The sequence below is a fragment of the Crassostrea angulata genome, chromosome 6 (genome assembly GCF_025612915.1).
Source record: "Crassostrea angulata isolate pt1a10 chromosome 6, ASM2561291v2, whole genome shotgun sequence".
In the NCBI taxonomy this organism is placed as follows: Eukaryota; Metazoa; Mollusca; class Bivalvia; order Ostreida; family Ostreidae; genus Magallana; species Magallana angulata.
Genome location: NC_069116.1, coordinates 55,522,047 through 55,543,049, shown reverse-complemented (window position 1 = coordinate 55,543,049; position 21,003 = coordinate 55,522,047). Strand labels below are relative to the sequence as shown.

At 33.2% G+C, this 21,003-nt stretch overlaps 1 protein-coding gene across 2 annotated transcripts; it reads left to right on the top strand.

Moving 5' to 3' along the window:
- Window positions 1-734: 734 nt before the first annotated feature.
- Window positions 735-20,882, top strand: LOC128188036 (uncharacterized). Of its 2 annotated transcripts, XM_052858815.1 has the most exons (12): window positions 735-952; window positions 1,075-1,237; window positions 5,585-5,658; window positions 6,406-6,451; window positions 10,133-10,285; window positions 11,343-11,510; window positions 12,823-14,205; window positions 14,415-14,567; window positions 15,085-15,204; window positions 16,620-16,739; window positions 16,861-16,961; window positions 17,944-20,882. In XM_052858815.1, the coding sequence occupies exons 3-12, from the start codon at window positions 5,593-5,595 to the stop codon at window positions 17,980-17,982; spliced, it is 2,349 nt and encodes a 782-aa protein (XP_052714775.1). In that variant the 5' UTR covers window positions 735-952; window positions 1,075-1,237; window positions 5,585-5,592; the 3' UTR covers window positions 17,983-20,882. The 2 variants fall into 2 exon arrangements, with proteins under 2 accessions (XP_052714775.1, XP_052714774.1); XM_052858814.1 differs by lacking the exon at window positions 1,075-1,237.
- The last annotated feature ends 121 nt before the right edge of the window (window positions 20,883-21,003 follow it).

Genomic DNA, 21,003 nt, shown 5'->3' with positions numbered 1-21,003 from the left:
TAGTAATGCATGCATCAATAATAAGATCACAAGAAAGAAAGTAAAGATTTATCTTTCCAAAAGAAGTGTGAGCACGATTTGAGCATTTTTAAAGAAGAGTCACGCTTCGGTTAACATTGCATCCATTTATCCGTTTGGACATTTAAATGTCTTACTTATAATTTAGGTGACTTATTTAAACATTAAATATATCTTTAAAAAATTCTAGGATGTAAATATTATTTTATTTCAAATGGTGCGTTAGCAATTTTGTCCAGTGTATAGCTCACTAACTGTAACTGCCATAAATTTACTTGTCATCGTAATATATAACAAGTCGACAAAAAAATCTAACAAGCTATAACATAATTATCTGACAAGTCTTCATAAATATCTGACAAGTTAACATAATTATCTGACAGGAAAAAAAAAATTGGCCACTAATGAGGACATCGTTTAAACAAAATTGTCTTTCATATTTTAAGTCGACTTGTAAGCAGATTATTATGTCATTTTGTCAAATATGATGCGATTCAATGCCCAAATTGGAAGTGAAAACGTTTTAGTTTTGAAAATGAAAATAAGTGACAAGTCGACATAAACATGATAAAGATCTGACAAGTCAACATATAAATTATCTGACAAGTCGACACCCAGAACTGATAGGTCGACATAATTATCTGATAAGTGGTGACAGGACTACGCCACCATACAGAAAACCAAACGTTTGGCTGAACGAGATTAAACATTTTTTTGAGTGCGGAGAAAATGGAAAAAGAAGGGAAAATGGAGAATGTTTTGAGATGTATTATTGTAGGAATTCGTTTAGATACTTGACGTTTTTGGAAGTGTGGTTAGTGATATTTACTTAAAGAACAAGTTTATAAGAGATTTTTAAAGTGCCATTGTTGATGAAGGCAGAAAAGACGTAAAAAGAGCAATATACAAACCTTCCGGAAGTGAACAGGTGAAGGTAAATATTAATATATATTACGTGATTTCCTGGAAATCATATTTTCTTTGTGAATTGTTTTGATAATATTTTTATTTGAGAAATGGCAGTTAAATGATCCAAAAATATTATCTAATTTTTAGTTTCACAGAACGTCACAGATATTTTATTTAAATGTGTTGTCAAAGTGAAAATAACCGAGCCTGACACGATTAACAGGTGAAAAGCAGCTGACAAGATTACCTGAAATTTGGATACATTTTAACAGGGATATAGTATTTGAATACAACCAATAACCAAAGAATGGTAAATCTTAACTCAATGATGTTTTGACCTCATAAATCTATGCTGTTTTGACTTGGTACATGTTTAAACATACAAGCAGGTCCAGTACAATCACTAGATTTAGCTACGTAGCTTGATTTACCTACATAGCTTTATTTACCTACCTGAAGTAGGTTTATTAAGCTACCGTTATGCAATTTTGCATTTTATGTAAAACAGACAAAAAGTCGCAAGTAACTGTCAATCTATATTTGTTCTGTGTAGGTTTATAAAAGCAACCCACAGGAAAAATAGTTAAAACATCGCTGCGTTTGAGCAGTTTTAGGGAAAACATGCACTTCTATTGTTTGATTAACTGTATGACACCTTGTGTGCGATGAGGCATGGATAAGTGTGATTGCTTCATATTGTGCTGAATTATTACCAATCAATCATCATGTTAACCAGAACTGTTTTTCTTTGTTGTCCCATTTAGAAAATAGCTGTTTGGTAACACATAAACAGTTATACATGGCCCCAAAACTTTTAAAACTTTGACTTCATTTGCGCAAAAAGAGCATCAGTTTTAAGAGTGATTTTTTTATGAATTGTTTTCAGATCAGTTCAAACTTGAAATAACTGCTGCACCTTTGTGCGACTTTTAGTACAAATGCCCGTTTAAGACAAAAGTATGATTGAGTAGCTAAATAAACCTACTTCAGGTAGGTAAATAAAGCTATGTAGGTAAATCAAGCTAAGTAGCTAAATCTAATGATTGTACTGGACCTGACAAGGTCTTGGCTCAGTTAACATGGTTAAACCTACATGTAATATGTAAACGGTGTGACCGTTGGGCCGAGCGCAGATTTAACACAGTGCAGTTTGATTTTTGTATAATAAAATCTATTTAAAACGCACACAGTAGGATCCACCAGCATGGTTGCCTACTCAAATCATTCGTCAAAGTTAAACTAAACGTCGCGTGCTCAGTCTACATTATGACGTCATATTTCAGACGTAAAACGTCTTCAAAAATAGCCGAAGATACTTACGTGATTCCGAATTTTTTTTTATTTCTTATTTCATTGTTCATCAATTTAATTCATATGAATGCCAGTGTAATAAAATTGAATACTTTATTCAGAATCTTAAAGATCAGTTCCTTGACGTTAATGTTTTTATTTTCCATCTGATAATTTGAACAAGTTGTGTTTCTTGATTGAAGCACTATTGAAACTTATCTGGTTTCCTTTTTAATTTCTTTTAATTCAAATTACCTTCTATTGAAACACTGGAGCTTATTAAATCGAGTTTAGGGGCAATAAACATCGATAAGTACCAGTCAATCAATGATCGAACTAACTTTTTAAAAACAAAATGGCTGCCAATATGGCGGCGCCCAGGGCTGGAAGAAATTTTTTTTGGCCTTAGTACCCCTGATTCAACTTTCATTTTTCACTGATTTTCTTATATATACGTGTTACCATTAATCCTCGCTTCGCTTGGTATAATGTTTTGACCTGATTGATGTTTTAACCTGTGATATTTTGACTGCAAGGATGATTTGACATGCGATATTTGACCTGGTAAATGTTTTGACCAGCAGGGTTCTCATTAAGTGCTGCGTGCCGTTGACCGACGATATTGCCGTCTATTTTTACAATGGCGCAAGTTACTTAACTTTCAAAAATAAGTATGATCATGTAGCAAAAAATCAGTAATGCAGTTGAGGTCTTGGGTTATCTTGTTCCATCGATTTATTAAACGTGGTGAATGTAAAATCATAAAGAGTCTTTAAGACAAAATAGAATTGCTGTCGTTTGATGCTTTTCTTATTAGATCCCGAAACCTTCTTTAAAACGCAGAGGTAATTCCGAAATTATACTCAGACAGGTTCAAGTTTACTAAGCGTTTTTTCTTTTACGGTTTTGTATGAAGCATGGGAAACGAAGTAAAATATAAACAAATTGATGGACCAACTGTTATAGAGATTAATAATGGCACATAATTTCCTTGTTTCCATAATTGTATGACGAATTTAAATTCGTATTTTATATTATATTTCTTTGAAATAAGACTGTTCTTTTTAATTCTTTAACACTAATGAGGGAGGTCCCTTCAGAAATCATTTATTGTCTCTAATTTTATTAATTCACAAAGTAAACACTCGAGCGTTTCTATTTATATAATAGTGTTGTGTTGTGCATGTACTATGCCTAAATAGTAGTCAGGGTTTGATACATAGTGCATGAGCCGGAGGTGAATGCACTATCTATCAAACCCTGACTACTATTTAGGCATAGTACATGCACAACACAACACTATTGTTATTAATATGCCGACTGTTGAATATACTGACGTCCTCTGCTATATTTAAGTAACATTAGCTGTGACGTTCGAGTGTTGACAAGTCCCTATAAATTATCACTGGAAAAGCAAGCTTTTGGTTTTTTTTCAAATAAATCAATTGATTTGATTATTTATTTAATCAACAAGTTGTTGTACAATAAAAATTCAACAAAGGTTTTGTTCTTTTCAAGAAATGAGAGACGTTTGGCCTTACCGAGAAAACTCGAAATGTTTAGCAGACGAAATCTCATTGAATTTTTTTCTTGTACATTTTTTATCAAGCGTCATGTAAAAAAGCGTTTTTGTGATTCTCATGTAGAATTTCTTTGAAAAATGTTCAATCAATTTGTTCAAAAGTTTATAAGAAACTTTAACTTTAAAATTACCGTCAATAATGAAGTGTTTTTGGAAAAATGAATAATTTTAATTGCTTGATGTCAGTCGTTTATATCTACGTTTTATATATATAAATACTGTTAGTTTTAATAATGGCTTATTTAGCGTAGCGGTAACGCGTTGGGCTTCAAGCTTGAAAGATTTTAGCGTCGTGAGTTCGAATCCTGCTGTTGGCGCTTGAAAGATTTTCGTTGAAAACATTTGCCATGCTCTATTTCGGCATAGTATGCTTACGCTATATAAATCCTTTAATACTATGCGAAAATAGATGAGTATTGAATATATAGTGACAAACTGACAGAAGGCATAATAATCAATTATAGGTTAATATGAGGATCTGATTTCTTTCTCAAACCCAACATGTTGGGTTGGCGCACAGGATCATTGGTCATTCCAGACCCAATATGTCGCACATAAAGGGTTAATGATGAACTGAAAAACAAAATAAAGTCTTATTCATTAGTCAATTTGTAACACAGCAATGTTAAGGCGTCCTTGTTCTAAAATACGGCTGGAAAACAATATTATTTGAATCATCACAAAAATACTTTGACTTAGATTATTTCTTAAAATCTATGTTACATTTATTGACAATGATGTTAAACATTATATTTGATGCATTTTTGTGAGTGAAATGTACTTTGTAATCACGTGACGGGCGAATCCTAACATTGCAAAAGACCTAATTAAATTTCATCGGTGCAGGTGATTAATGACATCAAATCATAAATATTTTTAAGAAAAATCCTTTTGTTATGTCATATACTTTGAAGTTTGTGCTTGGGCTTGAAATAGATATTTCGTTTATAAAAGATATTGTTGAAACATTCAACAAATCATCCAAGTAATGCACATTTTTGCTAATCAAAAGCAATTTACAAAAAATTGGGGTAAATCCGTAGGTTTCCCATGCACGATTCACATTGGTGCTTATATTCTCTACAAGTTTTATATAAAATATTTTAAAATTGTGATGATCTTTCACCTGCGCCAAGATAGTTTAAAATTTCTACATTTAGTTGTTTACATGGAGCAGGGAGAATCTCCAAACCACTAGATTATAATTAGTCTTTTACTTAAAACGAAGCTTTAAAACTGCCGATTATTTGATACTTGTGTTTAATGAATGAATAAATTCTATATGTCTGGCATTAACGGCAGCATCTATGTAAAGGAAATATGTGGTTTTATTACTGGTTTGATATAATTCACTTTTATCGTTAAATATACATTCCCTGAGAACTATTGACAGCAGTGCAGATCGTGGCGTCAAAGTTAAATATGACGTCATATTGTATGAAAAAAATTAAGTACAGACAAGTGACAGGTCAAAATATGCCTAGAGAGGTTCAAGATGTCACCTCCTGCAATGTAAATTTTAAAAAATTACCCCATACCCCCCATTGACCATTTCTTTTCCTCCACTTAATATTAATAATAAGAACCCTAGACCTGTTACGTTTCAAATCCAAGAGATGTTTCGATCTGTGAAGTTTTGATGTATGGTGTTTGAACCTAATGAATATAAAATGCCCATAAATGTTAAGTATATCATAGAAATATGATTTTCCAGTATTCATATTGTGAATTTTTTGTGTATTTATTAATATATTATAGTGTATATTGTATTTTATATTTTTTCAGCAATAACAATGGAATCTATTGGTAGAGTTTTCATCCTGTTTGTTTGTCTCATAGTCTGTCATAGTAACCGAGTAGTAAGTATTATACCTGGTCATGATGGTAGAAATATGTCATCAGTAACAGGGACGTATATACTAACGGGATAGGCAACTCCTACATTTACCATGTTTACTTCCCAAACTATCACGCGAGCCTTGACAAGTCTGTTTAATCCCAGTAAAATATGTCAATTTTTTTTAGTAGATTATTTATTTCCTCTTGTTAAAAGAGATAGCTTTTTCATATATTTTTAATCATATGTAGTTAACTAATTTAGATATAAAGAAAATAACCATTGATTTTTACGTACTCTCGGAAATGGGGCAAAAACGGGTCACAGGGTTTTGAGAACTCCGTCGTAATTATGATCAGATCAGGGTTATAAAGTACAAATAACAATTGTAGAATAATTTCAAGATAGTTTTTTAAAAAGTTTTATAAGGATATATCAGGTAACATCATAGATATATGAAGTTAAAAATGACCTACCAAATCATGTACCACGTGATTTGGCAAGACTTGCGTGAGTTGCCTATCCCGTTAGTATATACGTCTCTGTCAGTAATTTAGTTTACCGGTATTACAAATATTAAAAAGTTTCACAGCAATTTGGACCTTGAGATAAAACATTTCAAGCTCATTTAAGTAAAATTTAGATTGAGTATTTGTTGTCTCAATATCAAAAAGAATGTTAAAGGCTATCAATAATAATACATGTAATTCTTTACATAACTTAATATTTTAAGTTGTATCTTTTTTTCATATTGAATTTTTCTTCACAGAAAAAAAGAAATGGCATTGAGTGTCGAACAGTCATTTGTAAAATCAGTAAGTATTCCATTACTTCTGTTATTTTTTGTGTATATTAACCACTTTCAGTTATATTTAAGGATTTTCTTGTGCTGCCTCGTAAATTTATTGCTAAGCACGGTAATTGTAAACTTTAACAGATAAACAATTTCAAGATAGAAAATTTCCTTTGATATGAATTAACAAACATGTGTATTACAGATACTATACACATTTTTATTTCCATTGAGTCATACTGTGTGGATTTACATTTTGGGTACCGTATTTTTCGGGGCATATGTCAATGTGGGGCATATGCCGAATTGCTAATTTTTAGACAAAATTCAAGAAAAATCCTTAGACTAGCCTAATTGGGGGATAAGCCGATTTTCAATCGAGGATTACTATAGTGAAAGTATGACCGCTGATTAAGAAAGTCACCGTATTAAGTATATACTTTCAGAATATCGATGTAGAAAGTCAAAAGAGTAATTAAAGTTATTAAATTTGCTTAACATATATATTTCAAGCAATTTTTAAAAATTAATCTGTGTTTTGTGGCTGTTTGGTCTCTTCCGTATTCGTCGGTGTATCGTTGTGTATCGTAATTTTACATAGTGTAAATTTAATTGCAACACCAACCTCCGTGGTTCTGTCTGGTAGAACTAAGTATAATATTTTACCAAACCTTTTATATTTTATTTATACCTTATTGCTAAATCTCATTAAATCAAGTTATACTTTGAAAGCTACTTGTAAATATGGGGTGTGGCGTCCATTAGCTCAACACGTGGTTTCATATTCAAATAGAGTTATCCCCCGTAATCACTATGACTGAGAAAAACGAAATACCAAACATAAAATATTTAATTTGTGTTCTTTCCATTAATTAATTAAATAGTGACTTGTCGTTATGCAGAGAAGTTGTAATGTTAAAAACACAGTTAATGCAATGAAGTGTAACGGTGTACACTAGGCTACGTGCCCCCAGGCTGTGTTTTAGTCACGGGTTTCACACCTTTGTATATACACACAACACCAGAATACCGTTATTTCATCCAACAGAAAATTAATTGTAAAAACACATAGCATTTGATTTATTCTACACCCAAGACCAGTGATTCCTACGAACGCAGACATGAAGAATTCACCAAAATTCCGTCATTTTACATTCTACCCAGTTTCGTTTTCTTTTTTACTACGCAATAATAGTTCTAGGGTTCATACATGAACGTGGGAAAAAAATTCTTTTGATTGGGATTGTAAAGAAATACCTTGTACAGTACTGTACATTTTATTACTCACGATGTCATTACAAAAATTATCAACGGGACAACTATCGAACAATAGTTCAAATGGATGGAAAAAAACAACCCTCATAATACATTGCTACAACAGTACAACGGATAAAAACAGTGGATTTTATTGTTAAATTTTTTTAACTTTGAGTCTAAGAATAGCCGATCCCGGGGGATAGGCCGGGGCTCGCTCATCGGAGGAAAAAAATACCTGCCTATGCCCCGAAAAATACGGTACTCAGGGTTACAGAATTCTACAATTTGCATGTAGCTTGCATAAAACAGTTTCATGGTGTCTACTTTATATGCCCAATTAGCTTAGTTTCGGAGGCTTTGCAAAATTTCTCATCAATTATTTTACAAAGATACAAAGACCTATGTATAGCGATTCAACTGTGTCATAATTTTATGGCCATTACCCTAAACTCACCTTACCTTGTTTGTGTTTAGTTATGTTTCTAAGACTCTGTTCAACATTTAAGTATTGAATCCTTATTTTTTGAAAGGTATAGTCTCATAACTGCAAAGGTGTGTGCATACAAATTGAATAACGCGCTAACGCGCGTTATGAAAATTTGTTTGCACACACTGTTGCAGTTATGAGACTATATCTTTCAAAAAATAAGGATTTAATGCTTATATTTACATTTTTTACCTTCTTGCCTTGTACGCAAATGCGAATTATACCTCGAAATTACTGTACTATCCTATGGGTAAGTTTAAATTAATGGAAGAGCCACTGTAACAGCCATAAGCGTGAACTTTGATTTTCGCTTGTGACGTTGTATTTATCAGCGTTCAACGTTTGTGACGTCACAATTAAAACTCATGATTTAACCTTTTAGTACCCTGTCTGTGTTATGGTGGCTGCAGTAGCTTTCATGCAAAATACACGTGGAATGTAAATATTATACAAATATCGACTTGGGTTGAGGGCAACATTGATTATAATAGCCCTCAAGGGTTGAAATATTGCCCAACGTGAAGCGGTGGGCAATATATTCGTTCCAAGGGGCTAATATAATTAATGTTTCCCAAATACACAGTCAACATTTGTTTTGTTATATGAAGAAACAAATCAAAATTTAATAAAGGATTTAAAAACAGATTGCTTTAATTTTCTCAGCTCAACATAGAATTCCCAAATTCAATTTTACGCATTGCTCATTTCCAAAATATCAAACGGTCACAGGTGATATTCCGCCGCCCGTATGAATTAAGTTACAGCTGATCTAACTGATTTTGTTTCACAGTAATTCACGAATCCTGATATCCGTTATGATAGCAAACCATCGCATTGCACGTCAGTTGTTAACTTACCTTGACTGATTGCCTAGTATGACGTCACCTTGTTTTGAAGTTGAGAAGAGTTATTTATGTCAAGGATTAGGAATCAATTAAATAGGGAATATTCTCTAGATATTGTTCTTAGCAGGTCAATACTAAAATAATGTTGACCGGTCAATATTTTTCGGATGAGCTAATATTACAATTATTGAATATATTTGTCTATAATTTATATAGAGTTATATAGTGACAATGTACTACTGAATATAACAATTTTTTTTATCAAACAGTGGTACATAAGGATAAGATCAATTTAGTTGTTATATTTGTCTGACCTTGACTTTCTCTATGACCTAGACCTCACTAATACTTTCTTACATTTTAAAAGTTCTAAAGAAGGTTAAGATGGTATGTTTGATGAGCTTATTCAAAGTGACAGTAGTGACTGTTTCAATCGATAATTTGCTCACTTGTTATTTTTGTTTTGATATTTTCTTCAAAATTAGATACCTGTACACTTTTGTTCTATAGTTTATTGAATAAAAGAAACATGTAACAGGTCAGGATACTAACATGTTGATATCATTTACCGGTATCTAATATTAAACAAAATATTTATTCATACAAGATTTAATTTGAGGAACCATGACACCGCTGTTCATGCATACATTTGATATGTACCGGCAGTACACAAAATGTACCAGTTTTTTTTTTACCCCATTCACTGTGTACAGATGGGACACCAAAATTTATGGAATATGAAAATTTGTACAGCATTTCAAATTTGTTGCTAAATGCCGCCAATTTCAACTAATTCTTGCTCGCAAGACACTGGAAAACATCACCTGTGTTTGACACGTGACCTACCGGTACCTATAGTTGTGTAGTGTACACAAACCGTCGCGTGTGAAGATGTGATCTGCCAATTGGGATAATCATCTCAATATAAATCCGTATCAAAATGGTAGCTTTGTTTTTAAAAGGTAACTGAATCATAACTTTTGATGTTTGCGAATTGATGAAAAAAAAAAAATTAACCAACTTTAGAAACAAACCAGTGCATGAATCTGCCCCAACTCTCCGTACGTAATATACAATGATTAACCAATTTTTTTATTTCTATTTTACTTTACAGATCAAAAGTTCATCTCATGTAATGAGAGTGGACAGATTGATAAGTGTGTAGATTGTCAACCTGGAACCATTATGCTTGATAAAATGGATACATACAATTGGGAAACTCCTCAAGAATGTCTGCCAAGTGGCTGCAATGAATGTGATCTATCAGGTACATTCAATAGATAGTGCAAGGTGAAAGTGTAGGGTACAATATGAATTGTATGGTTTATGCTTCCATTGCCAAGGGGCCATAACTTTTTGAAACTGGGAAAATTAGTGCAATCTTTTAAAAAAAAAGATCTTTTATACTCTTGCATTTAGATAGCAATTTGAGTGCATAGTGAAAAATTAGAGTTTTATATAGCATTTTCAGTATGAAATGCAATAATTCACACTAAAGGAAAGTGTCAGAGACAGAAATTTTGATTTGTTATACAGTACATATAATATATTACCTCCAGTTTATAAGTTTATAAAAATATTATTATACCTCTGTCAGACCTCTGTGTATTTTTTTATGAAAAAATTATGACAAATTAACATGCTTTATGATTTTGACTCTGTTTATTACCTTAAAATAGTTTCCTTGCTAATTACCCATGAAGTCATTGAAACTATTCATTAGCAGCATTTGATTTCCCTTGAGTTCCATCTCTGAAGAGATGTTATCTAACTTCCTTCTTTAAATTCAAGGCAGATAACTCAAAGTTTTCTTGGTATTATCAAATACTAGTACCTATCCACTGGCTTTTCAGACAATAGCAAGTTTATTGTTCCCCCTCAACAGCAACTATTTTTCTTAATTCCTGTCTCATGGACAATAAGTTGCCATTGTCCTCATAGTCAGTGAATAAGTATATACTGTGGAATCATTAGATTTCGTGGTGGCTCAATTTTTGCTGAATTCGTGGGTACCTCTTATCCACGAATTAACCTCCTCCACGAATTAATAAATTAGGGTAATAAAGTCATATTTCCTTTGTAGGTTTTAGAGAATACACGAAATTCCGTCCCCACGAACTTGTAAAACGATTTAAGCAATCCACGAAAATTGGCCCCCACGAAATTTAATGATTCCACAGTATTGATACTTGGGCTGAGGGAATAAAACTTACTTTGTTTCATCATAATTAACTCACTGCAGGTTCTCTATCTTCACCATTTATTGTAACCCATTTGTATTTTTAATAGAGGTTGTGGAATGTTTTAATTTCTCTTTTCACCAGAGGCTGTGCTGGATAACCCAGACACTTGTGGAATCTCAGAGATGGCCAGATGTGTGTGTGATCTTACCAAGCTCTTCTACGGGGAAAATAAACACGGAACAGCCACTGCCTGTACGAAGAAGACCGGGGACCTTTGTAATCGACCGGGGATACAGCTGAATCAAAGAGGTGTGTACCACTAATTGTATACTCACTACCCAGTATACTGTAAAGATTGATTATTTTCAGGTTTCTTATGATATTCAAAGTATATTTTCATAATTGTAAATATATTCAAAGTATATTTTCATAAATGTCCTGATAAAGTACCGGTAAAACAAGTCTAGCATTAATTACGTGAAATCACACACATATGGTGTAGTTTCTGAGGTTCTTGGCAAAATTCTTAAAAATATTCTGTTAAATTTTACAGTTGTAATGAAATCTGATGAAGTGATTTTACAGATATAGATGAAGTGTGACTGAGCAGTAAGGAATTCCAAAAGACAGCCGTTTTGTTTAACAGATTTATTAAACGTTTTAAAGCATTGACCTATAAACAAAGAAAAATACATTAGACAAAATACAATTTTACATGTACATTCAATATGTTTTAGTTTCGATATTTCGTTGATAAAAAGCAACCGTTACTTCAGTATTCATTTATATGGCAAAACATGTTTTGTAAGAATTTTATATTAGAACTTACAAACAAGTTTCAGAAATTACAATGGCAAGATTAACTGCAAAAATACGGTAAAGTATAAACATAAGCATGAATAATATGCCCTAATCACTATCATGGTAGAAAAGAAATATATAACTAAATATAATATTAACATACCACAAGATGCAGCTGATATACACTGGATTGTTCGACGTCAAGAATGACGTCATTGAAAATGAAATACTGCCCAATTTTCTTAGTTTGAACGGTTACTTATACTAATAGAGAATCAAATTTATTGGATAATATTATGAACCAATGAAATTTAAGAATCATACACGCACAATAAAACTTTAGATGAATAATATTTAAGAATATACTACACAAATCGAAAAAAGAAAATCCAAAACGAATAAATACATATGAAATAAATAGTAATAAATCTGTTCTACCACAGAAGGATTAAGTGAACACTAGCGTTTTAGATCAAAATGTGTCCATTATCTGATGTCAAGTGTTATTCCTATGCTTGTTAATTTCTCATATGTAGAACCACTAAGTCAGTATCTTCCAGCTTTGGTCTAAAATTTTGAAAAAATCTGAAAATAGGATGTGTGTTTTATTTACTGTATCTACCAGGTACTTTTTGAAGAACTACCTTGTTAGGAAAGTCAATATGTGTACTTGCACTTTTTTATTTGATTACACATGGATAATAGCCATTTTACCGGACTTACCCAAAGTAATAATGTTGAAAGGAGAATGTGAGCCGTGCATATTGTTATGCATTATACACATTATCCTACTTTATCCAAATTTTTCTGATGTTAATAGGAGAATGTGAGCCATGCCCTGCAGGGACAGAGAAGACAACCAATGATTTCAGTCTATGTAAGAATATAACGGAATCCAGGATCCTTACTACAATAAGACCTGGGACAGGTTATCAGCCCCCCATAACAACACCCAGTCCAGGGGGGAATATGTCTCGGTCATCACCCGAAGAAGACAGCATTGGCACCCCTGGTATTGTTGGTATCATTCTAGTTGTTGTTGTGGTGCTTGCTGTTCCACTTGGGATGTTTGTCTACAAAAAAAGGAGGCATCCTCAAGAGAGAGTAAAAAGTCCATCCTTTAATAACATCTCCTCTGATGGTTCCTCTGGAAATAGCGATGGAAATAGTGAGAAAAGTTTATTGATGAAATCTCCTCCATCGTTAGACTTAGACAAGAATGACAACAAAAGTTATGTGAAGCCCATCATGAAGGTTGAACCCATGATAAGTGTGGATGAATCTAAAGATTGTGAGGATGGTGATACTAATTTTAGTATTGAAGATGAGGTAATGCACCAAGGAGTACCACGTGGAAATTTCATGGCTGGAAACAACGAAGAAAGAAGTGAATTATCTATCCCACTGGAAACAGTGGGTCCAGAAAACAGTATCACTGACGTGAAGGCTGAATATTCAGCAGATGAGACAGATTTGAAAGTCCCAGTTGCAGGTGTGAGGGGAAGACCTGTTGATAATAACACTACTGTAAAAGCATTGTATTCAGGAGAGACTCAAGCGAAACAAATTGTGACTGGTCCCTCTGATGGAAGATCTCGTAGGGTTGGAGCTATCCCATTAGGGGAAGAAACTGTCTTGAAGCAAGTTGGAAGTGACAATTCAAGAGCAGTGTGTCAAAGTGACAACACAATGGTTAAACCTTTTGTGGTTTCGGGAGACACTGCTGTAAAACAAGAGGGACCCGATTTAAGTAAAAAGAATAGTGAGGTGAAAATTGGTTCAGTGAAACCATCTGTGTCTCTAGAGGAGACTAACCCCAAACGCTACGACTCCTTGGACACCAATAGAACAGTACCAGTGAGTCCATCTACACCAGAGCAGTTTACAAACCAAAGAACTACTGCTGAACACAACCAAGTGTCATATAGTGATAAAATCCGTGGTCAGAAAAATTGTGGGTATTTAAAGGACGGTAACACAACGCCAGGGGTTTCCTCAGTAGGAGTGACCTCACACGGAGAACCAGAGAGAGGTGGTAGTCATGACGATGAGGGAGGAGCGGAGGAAGGGGAGAATCTTTCCCCACAGACAGGTAGTGGTCTGATGACCCCAAGGGTAACCCCTATCTGTCGTCCACAGAGAGTGGAGCCAGTAAGAGCGCTGCAGATGACTGCTGTACAGCCCAGTCTGCAATGTACTGTTGGTAAGTAAAGGTTCATTCCTATCTGAAATTTATTGAATTTTCCTTGATGTTTATGGTGAATGTTAGACTATTGTTTCTGTAAACAAAGGAGTTAGACTAATGTTTCTGTAAACAAAGGAATATATTACCCCTGCTCCCTCCTTAAAAAAGTGAAAAGACCTTCATAATGATTTAAAAGGTGTTCTAAAAATATCTGCTTTCTCTTTAAGGATCAGTTGGCCGAGTGAATTCCAAAGAATATGATCAGAAGGAGGATTTGAATCCTCTGCATAGACAGATTTCTGGCCAGAATTCCAGTGGATCTATGTGTCAGAACTCAACTGTTGAAAATTCCACAGCCTCATCTGGCTACGGCACAGCAAGTAAGATAAATGCATCTGTGCATTTTATTTTGGAATGTTGTCCTCATTGCCAATGATTATCTGTATTGAAATTACTGAGACTGTTCAAAGTCAATTCTACATGCAATTTAAAAAACAAAATTAATATGGTTGGTTGATTAGATTCAAAAAAGCTCAGAACAAGTGATTTTTATTAACTTACATTACTTTTTACAAATACTTTGAGCATTCAAATCCCAAGAAGTCGAGCTGATCTGCCATTTGTACAGCTTTGATATTGATCCTTATCAAGATTGTTTAAGATTGTTATCATATCTCTTTGTGAGAACTATCATGTAGCAAATTGTGTAATACATTTATTTTATGAAAATAATAAATGCATTTTTTTAAGCACAACAATGTTGCTTTTATGAAAATAATAAATGCAATTTTTTAAGCACAACAATATTACTTCATAATTGCCTCTTTTGTCTGATTTGTTTGCAAATGAAGGGAACCAGCAGTTCTTGTTACATTGATGCATTTATTAAAATTGTAGGGAAGTCAGAGATGGAATCCAGTGCAAAAAATTATTACCCAGTCCAAGGAATTCCCAGTGAAGCGTGTTCGCCAGAGCCAATTGTCATTAATCCGCTGTTGCGCTCAGAATCTCACGAAGGTAACTGTTGTATTAATGCGTGTTGTATTTTGAGGTTCATCAGCTCTTACAATACATATATACAACCAATAACAGTTATGAAGTGATTATGACATAGCACATACAGGTAACTCTCGATGGCTCGAACTTCAATCGAGTCTAGGGTCCCGATTCTTTTCCCTATATAACTAACCAAATTTACTCTTGATTTCTCGAACTCTTGATCTCTCGAAACCCTTGATCCCTCAAAGTCAAGCTGCAGTCCCGTTGTTCATAATCTATAGTTTCTTACTCTTGATACCTCGAAGTCGCTGTATATCTCCAAGCCTTATACCTAATTACCACCTACTTGGTCATTTAAATGGCTCAAGGCGTTAGACGTGGGACCCGTGTCACGGATTGTTTATTCAGGCGACACTTGTCCTGCAACGTGATAATTGTTTGATTACCTAATCTATAATTATCACAACCATTTTACGATAATTTGGAGACGCAATGAAAATGAGAAATTAATTGAGACGAAATGATAATATTGAGCCATGGTCAAATTTTAGAATTATAAAACTGTTAAAAGTATGCTTATCAGCATCATTGTCATTGTAATGATTATTGCTAAACAAGTTCTTATAGCTGGTGAAGGACCCGTACAGTGGGAACAATGGGTGATTCTCAGTTATCACATTTATGACATGTCGATCGTCTCGCAGTCCAGTAGTACTGAGCAATCTGGTCTCAATATGATGCATAAAATAAATAATTATTATGAATTTATTCAATAGTTGTTTGTATTTATTTTAAAAACATCCAGTATATTTTACTGAAAAGAAAACGTTTTTTAAGCATGTGCGTAAAGTTAGCACTAAATAAATGGCTTAATCATAACATCCAGTAAGACTAATTTTAAAACCTGTCGGTCAACCAGGAAAATTCCGTACTCTTGAAAACTCGAACTATTGAAACTTCGAAGTTTTTCCTCGGTCCCATGGACTTTGAGCTATCAAGAGTTACCTGTACCTTGTGGGACTATAAACTTGACTTTCATGGTCAAAAAACCTGCATCAATCTTTAATTTTCTTAGCCCAAAAATTTAAAAAGCAGATTTTTTTAAAAATTGTTAATGCCAGATTTGAGGTCCAAAGTATCAACTTGGTGTTAAAAATTGAAAAATTTGAGATATTTACCCCTTAAAAAATCAACAAAATAAATGTTTCAGCATTTGACACAATGCAACAGTACAAAGCCTCACTATTTTATAGTTCTACCTGTAGTAATCCCACCCATTAAAGGGTCATTATACTGTTACCTTAAATTCATAACCACAAAAGTTTTCGGAAAAATATCGACAGAATGATACATTCTTTTGATTGGTACATATACATGCAAATTGTCATCATGATCCAATTAGTTCCACTAATTTTACACATCAACTTTGACAGCCAATGATTCTCATCAGCCAGTGACTTACAACATGATGCACAACAAATCCTTGGGACTTAATGGACTAATGGCTGCCCCTTCACTGAGACCTGACTCCTCTGATAGTGTTTCGGGGATAGGTAATGCAATTTCTCTGTTTTAAATTCCAAGCATTTCTGAGCTAAATTACTTTTGAGGTAAGTTTTGCTTCCAAGCCAAGAGATTTACACTTTCGATGGTCTCATACTGTCCTATTTTCAGCCCAGCCACGAGATATGCCAGTGGTGATCAAAAGAGAAGAGATCCCCATGCCAGCTAGATTTGAGGAGAGCAATAGGCATCAAGTAATCCCCAACCACCAGGTAAGGAACCAATGAATTCAGGTTATTGGGCTCAATGTCCACAGCTCTTTAACTGAAAGAGTTAGATTCATATCTTTAGCAAGGTACCATCAAGGAGCATTAAAATTGTTGGTGGACCTCAAAGTCTGACAAAAAAATCAGCTTTTTATGACCATCATAAATGATTTTTTTTTCACACTTTGTCATTCTTAAAATATATTAGAATTTTTGCTTCTTCTACAGTTTAAAGAGAAATATTTACATTCTACAGTGTTTTTCCTTAAAAAATGTGATCTTTAAAAGCCTCTAAATGCAACACCTAATCACTGTGTATGAATTTACATGTAATTTACATACCGGTAAGTAGTTCTGAAACAGTGATTTCTATGTTAACGGTTAAAAAAATATACTTGTATTTCATGAATGTTGTCAAAACACCATGTTTTACAGTTATTCAACAAAAAAGTTGACTTTATAGATAAAAGCAAAATTTCAAGTTAGAGTTATTTTTCATGGATTATATTTTCATGCTCATCGATCTCGACTCAACAGTCTATGTGATAACCAGTTTAAACCGGTTTTATAAAACAACTGTTTTTGCTGTTACTAATTTACTCCCTCCGTGATCTGCAATTTATATCGATTTATTTAAGTAAATGATTGATTTCTTCAGTAAGGGAATGTAAATAAAAGCATTAAATGATTTAGTTTTGATGTCGTCGTGTCAATAACTGCCGTCAGATGAGCAGACAAATTATCATATTGGCTAACGTGCCTTATTCAATTTGTCTGCTCACCTGACGGCAGTTATCGACATGACGACGTCAAAAATAAATCATTCAATGCTATCACGTTTTTAAGGACTTGGACTGGTTGTGTTGGATTGGGAATTGGGATAGTAATATATTAGTATCTAAGAATTGAGTTTAAATTAGTGTTACAAGGTATTTACTGGTGTTGTTTGAAAGCCTTTGGTACAGTTTTATGGATTTTATTCTTTAAGGTTGACCCAGTGACTGTGGAGTCCGGATACTGTTCCTAACCTGATGATCTGATGAATGGCAGGCCCTGACCTACCCGCTGTTACCTCTGATCTACAGCAGCTATCCGTCTAACCAGTTCCCTTAAATTTTGCATAAGTGTATATTGATTGCTATGCAATGAAAAAGCCTACCACGATATTATCCCATACATTCCTTATCTGTGTCCTTTGTCTTAGAGATTGTGTATTGTGCTTAAATTGCAATGCATGTTGTACGTGTACAGTGTAGTGTGTAATCCGCAGCAATGAGTGCCATAATATTTTAGCCGCATATATTCATGTACAGTATTTTGCTTTTCTTTGCCAGCAGAGGGAGTTGCTCAACAGAATTGTAACACTATAGCTCATTGAGACTTAGTGAGTCGTTGAGCAATGTGTTCAGTACCTGTGTACTTAGAGGTGCCATCTATGTGTATCTAGAGGATGAACTGTTAATCATGAAATCTTTGAAAATTTTAATCATGACGATCATCTCAATAGAAAATACCGGTAAATCATGAACTGATTGAGATAATCAATTGTTTTATCAGATTGGTACATACAATACATATATGTAGTTTTTGTAGTTACTTATTTAATGAGTCTTTGTATGGAAAAAAGTCCATGGAATTTAATTTTGCTTACCAGTATATATTAATCAGTGAATACACATTGTATAACAATAGCTCAGCTTCTTGTATGGTCATGTCATTCGATAAATCACTTAAATTAAAGGATGTATGCATTAGTAACAATATGTTACATGTATGGTAGTTGCAAAGGGGTAAGTATACATGTCAACTTGATTAGTCTGAAATTTACCTGTTATCAGTCTTAAAGTGCACATATATGCACTAATCGAAACATCTACATTTTGAAGATGATTCCATAAATTCCATTACATGTAGCAGTGAGAAAGTCAATTATTTAGTTACAATTGACAGAACTGCTAAAGCTAATTGATTTTACACAGACTTGGCTATTGAATGGAACCTCCTATTTTCTGACATTGTTTCATTAAAGTTCTTGCCCATTTGTAATATCCCGGTATACCCTGCTTTATGAGCATCAGCAGTAGTGATGTTTTACATTTTGTATGAACATGTGCATTAACTTAGACTTTTTGTTAAATGGACAGTTTGTTGTATATTGTTACCAGTGCATATTATTATTCTACTCTAATCATGGCTCCATATGTTTTATTAAGGTTTGAAAATATTTTTTCTCAGTTAAAAAAAAAAAAAAAAAAACTCGTACAAAATGATAATGGTATATCTTTTTCTGTATACGTAAATTTGAAAAATGTGATCATATCAAATACCCAAGAAAGCAGAGTAGTCCATGTTGTTCATGGTTTAATAGAAAGCCGTGTTTTATGCTTCTAGGTGCAGCCGTTAGTCATACAATGTAAAGTTTGCAATATAAATCATTGTTTTTCGTTTAATGATTCTGATTTTAAGGTCTTAGAATGAAGATTAATGCTTGAAGTGTATTTTTGCATAGATAGAAGAGCATATTTTATAAGGTGTTTGTATTTTGATATGGATAGTTTTAAGTTTGTTTGATGGAAGGTTGTATGTGTATACCTTTTTTGAGTGTGATAAAGGAATGTAATGGTTAAATTTTAAATGTTTTTATCAGTTCAATGACAAAATACATTTACTTTACAAACCAGCATTTTTTTAGGGTAATAGTTTTAAAACTGTGATAATGTAATTTTTGGAAGTTGATTTTTAATCAACTCTCCTATGCAGTCACTCGGACAAACCGAAAGTAAAACAGTGTTTGGACCTCAGCACAAATCATTGCTCCTGACAAGACTTAGTTCTTGAAAATAATTGATGAATTCGATGTAATGTATGCTAAAGCATTGTTTTTCAAGGAAACTTATTTACAAATACCTTAAAAATAGTCAGATTTTAAATGGTACGAACAATTTAAATATTTTTTGTAGTCGTATGTATTCCTATGCCAGAATTCAATATAGTCTCGTTCAACTCGACGCTCGGCTGTCTCCATAAACCCTTGTTGGAGATTTACGGTGTCAGCTGAGCATTTGGTTGAACGAGACTAGAGTTCAATATTGCTTGGATCCATACAATTTTCGAGAAATATTTCTATTACTGATAAATAGTTTGATTGAATTCATTTTATCTTTAAATATTATTTAACATGATTCATATGGATGTTTCTCGACATTCTAGTCGAAAAAGTTCAAAAATTCATATTAATATAAAAATATGCGTAATTCAAATTAGAAACTAAGTATACATGTACTTGTCATGCAAAATAACATATCATTGATTTTAAAATAAATAAACATCGACAAAATCAACTCCCACCAGTTCTTCAGTACTTTGATTGAGGATCTGGGCCCTTGGTTCTCTAATTAAGTATACTGTTAATCTTGTAAGACAAATTTGAAGTAAATTTTCGTTTAGGTTTGGTTGTTTTTACTTTTAACACGTCTAACTCAGCGTTGTTATGTGTACACCCATGATTTGTTCTAGCAGTAGGGAGCGTTACTGAATAAATTCATGTAATATAGAAACTACCTAATGTTTGTAAAAAACATGTTGATCTGTACGAAGGTTGTCTGCAGTATGCGTACACCGGTGCATTAGATTATGGTTGTCTGGGTGGGGAAAGTAAAAATATCCTCTCACTGTGATATATATGTTGCATGTTTTGTTTATGTTGTGTACAAGGTTTTGTTTTAGAAATGATGGAAAAGTGAGTGTGCGAGTTCTATGTAATCTGTGTGTTTAAATGTCTAGTCTTTTTTGAGTTTCATAGAGTTGTAAACCAGTATGTTTATACTTGTATTAATCTTGTTGGCATTTTGTGTTACTTGCTTTTTGTTGAATGAAAGTGCACATGACATATTGCATTGCAATAAAAATTTCACAAACATCGCAAAATTTTGTGCTTCATTATTTTCTAAAAACATTATTAATTAATAACCCCAAATTATTAAAATCATTTTAATACCTTTAATTAATATAATGAATAGACAGTGTCTTAAGTTTTAAATTTTTTTTT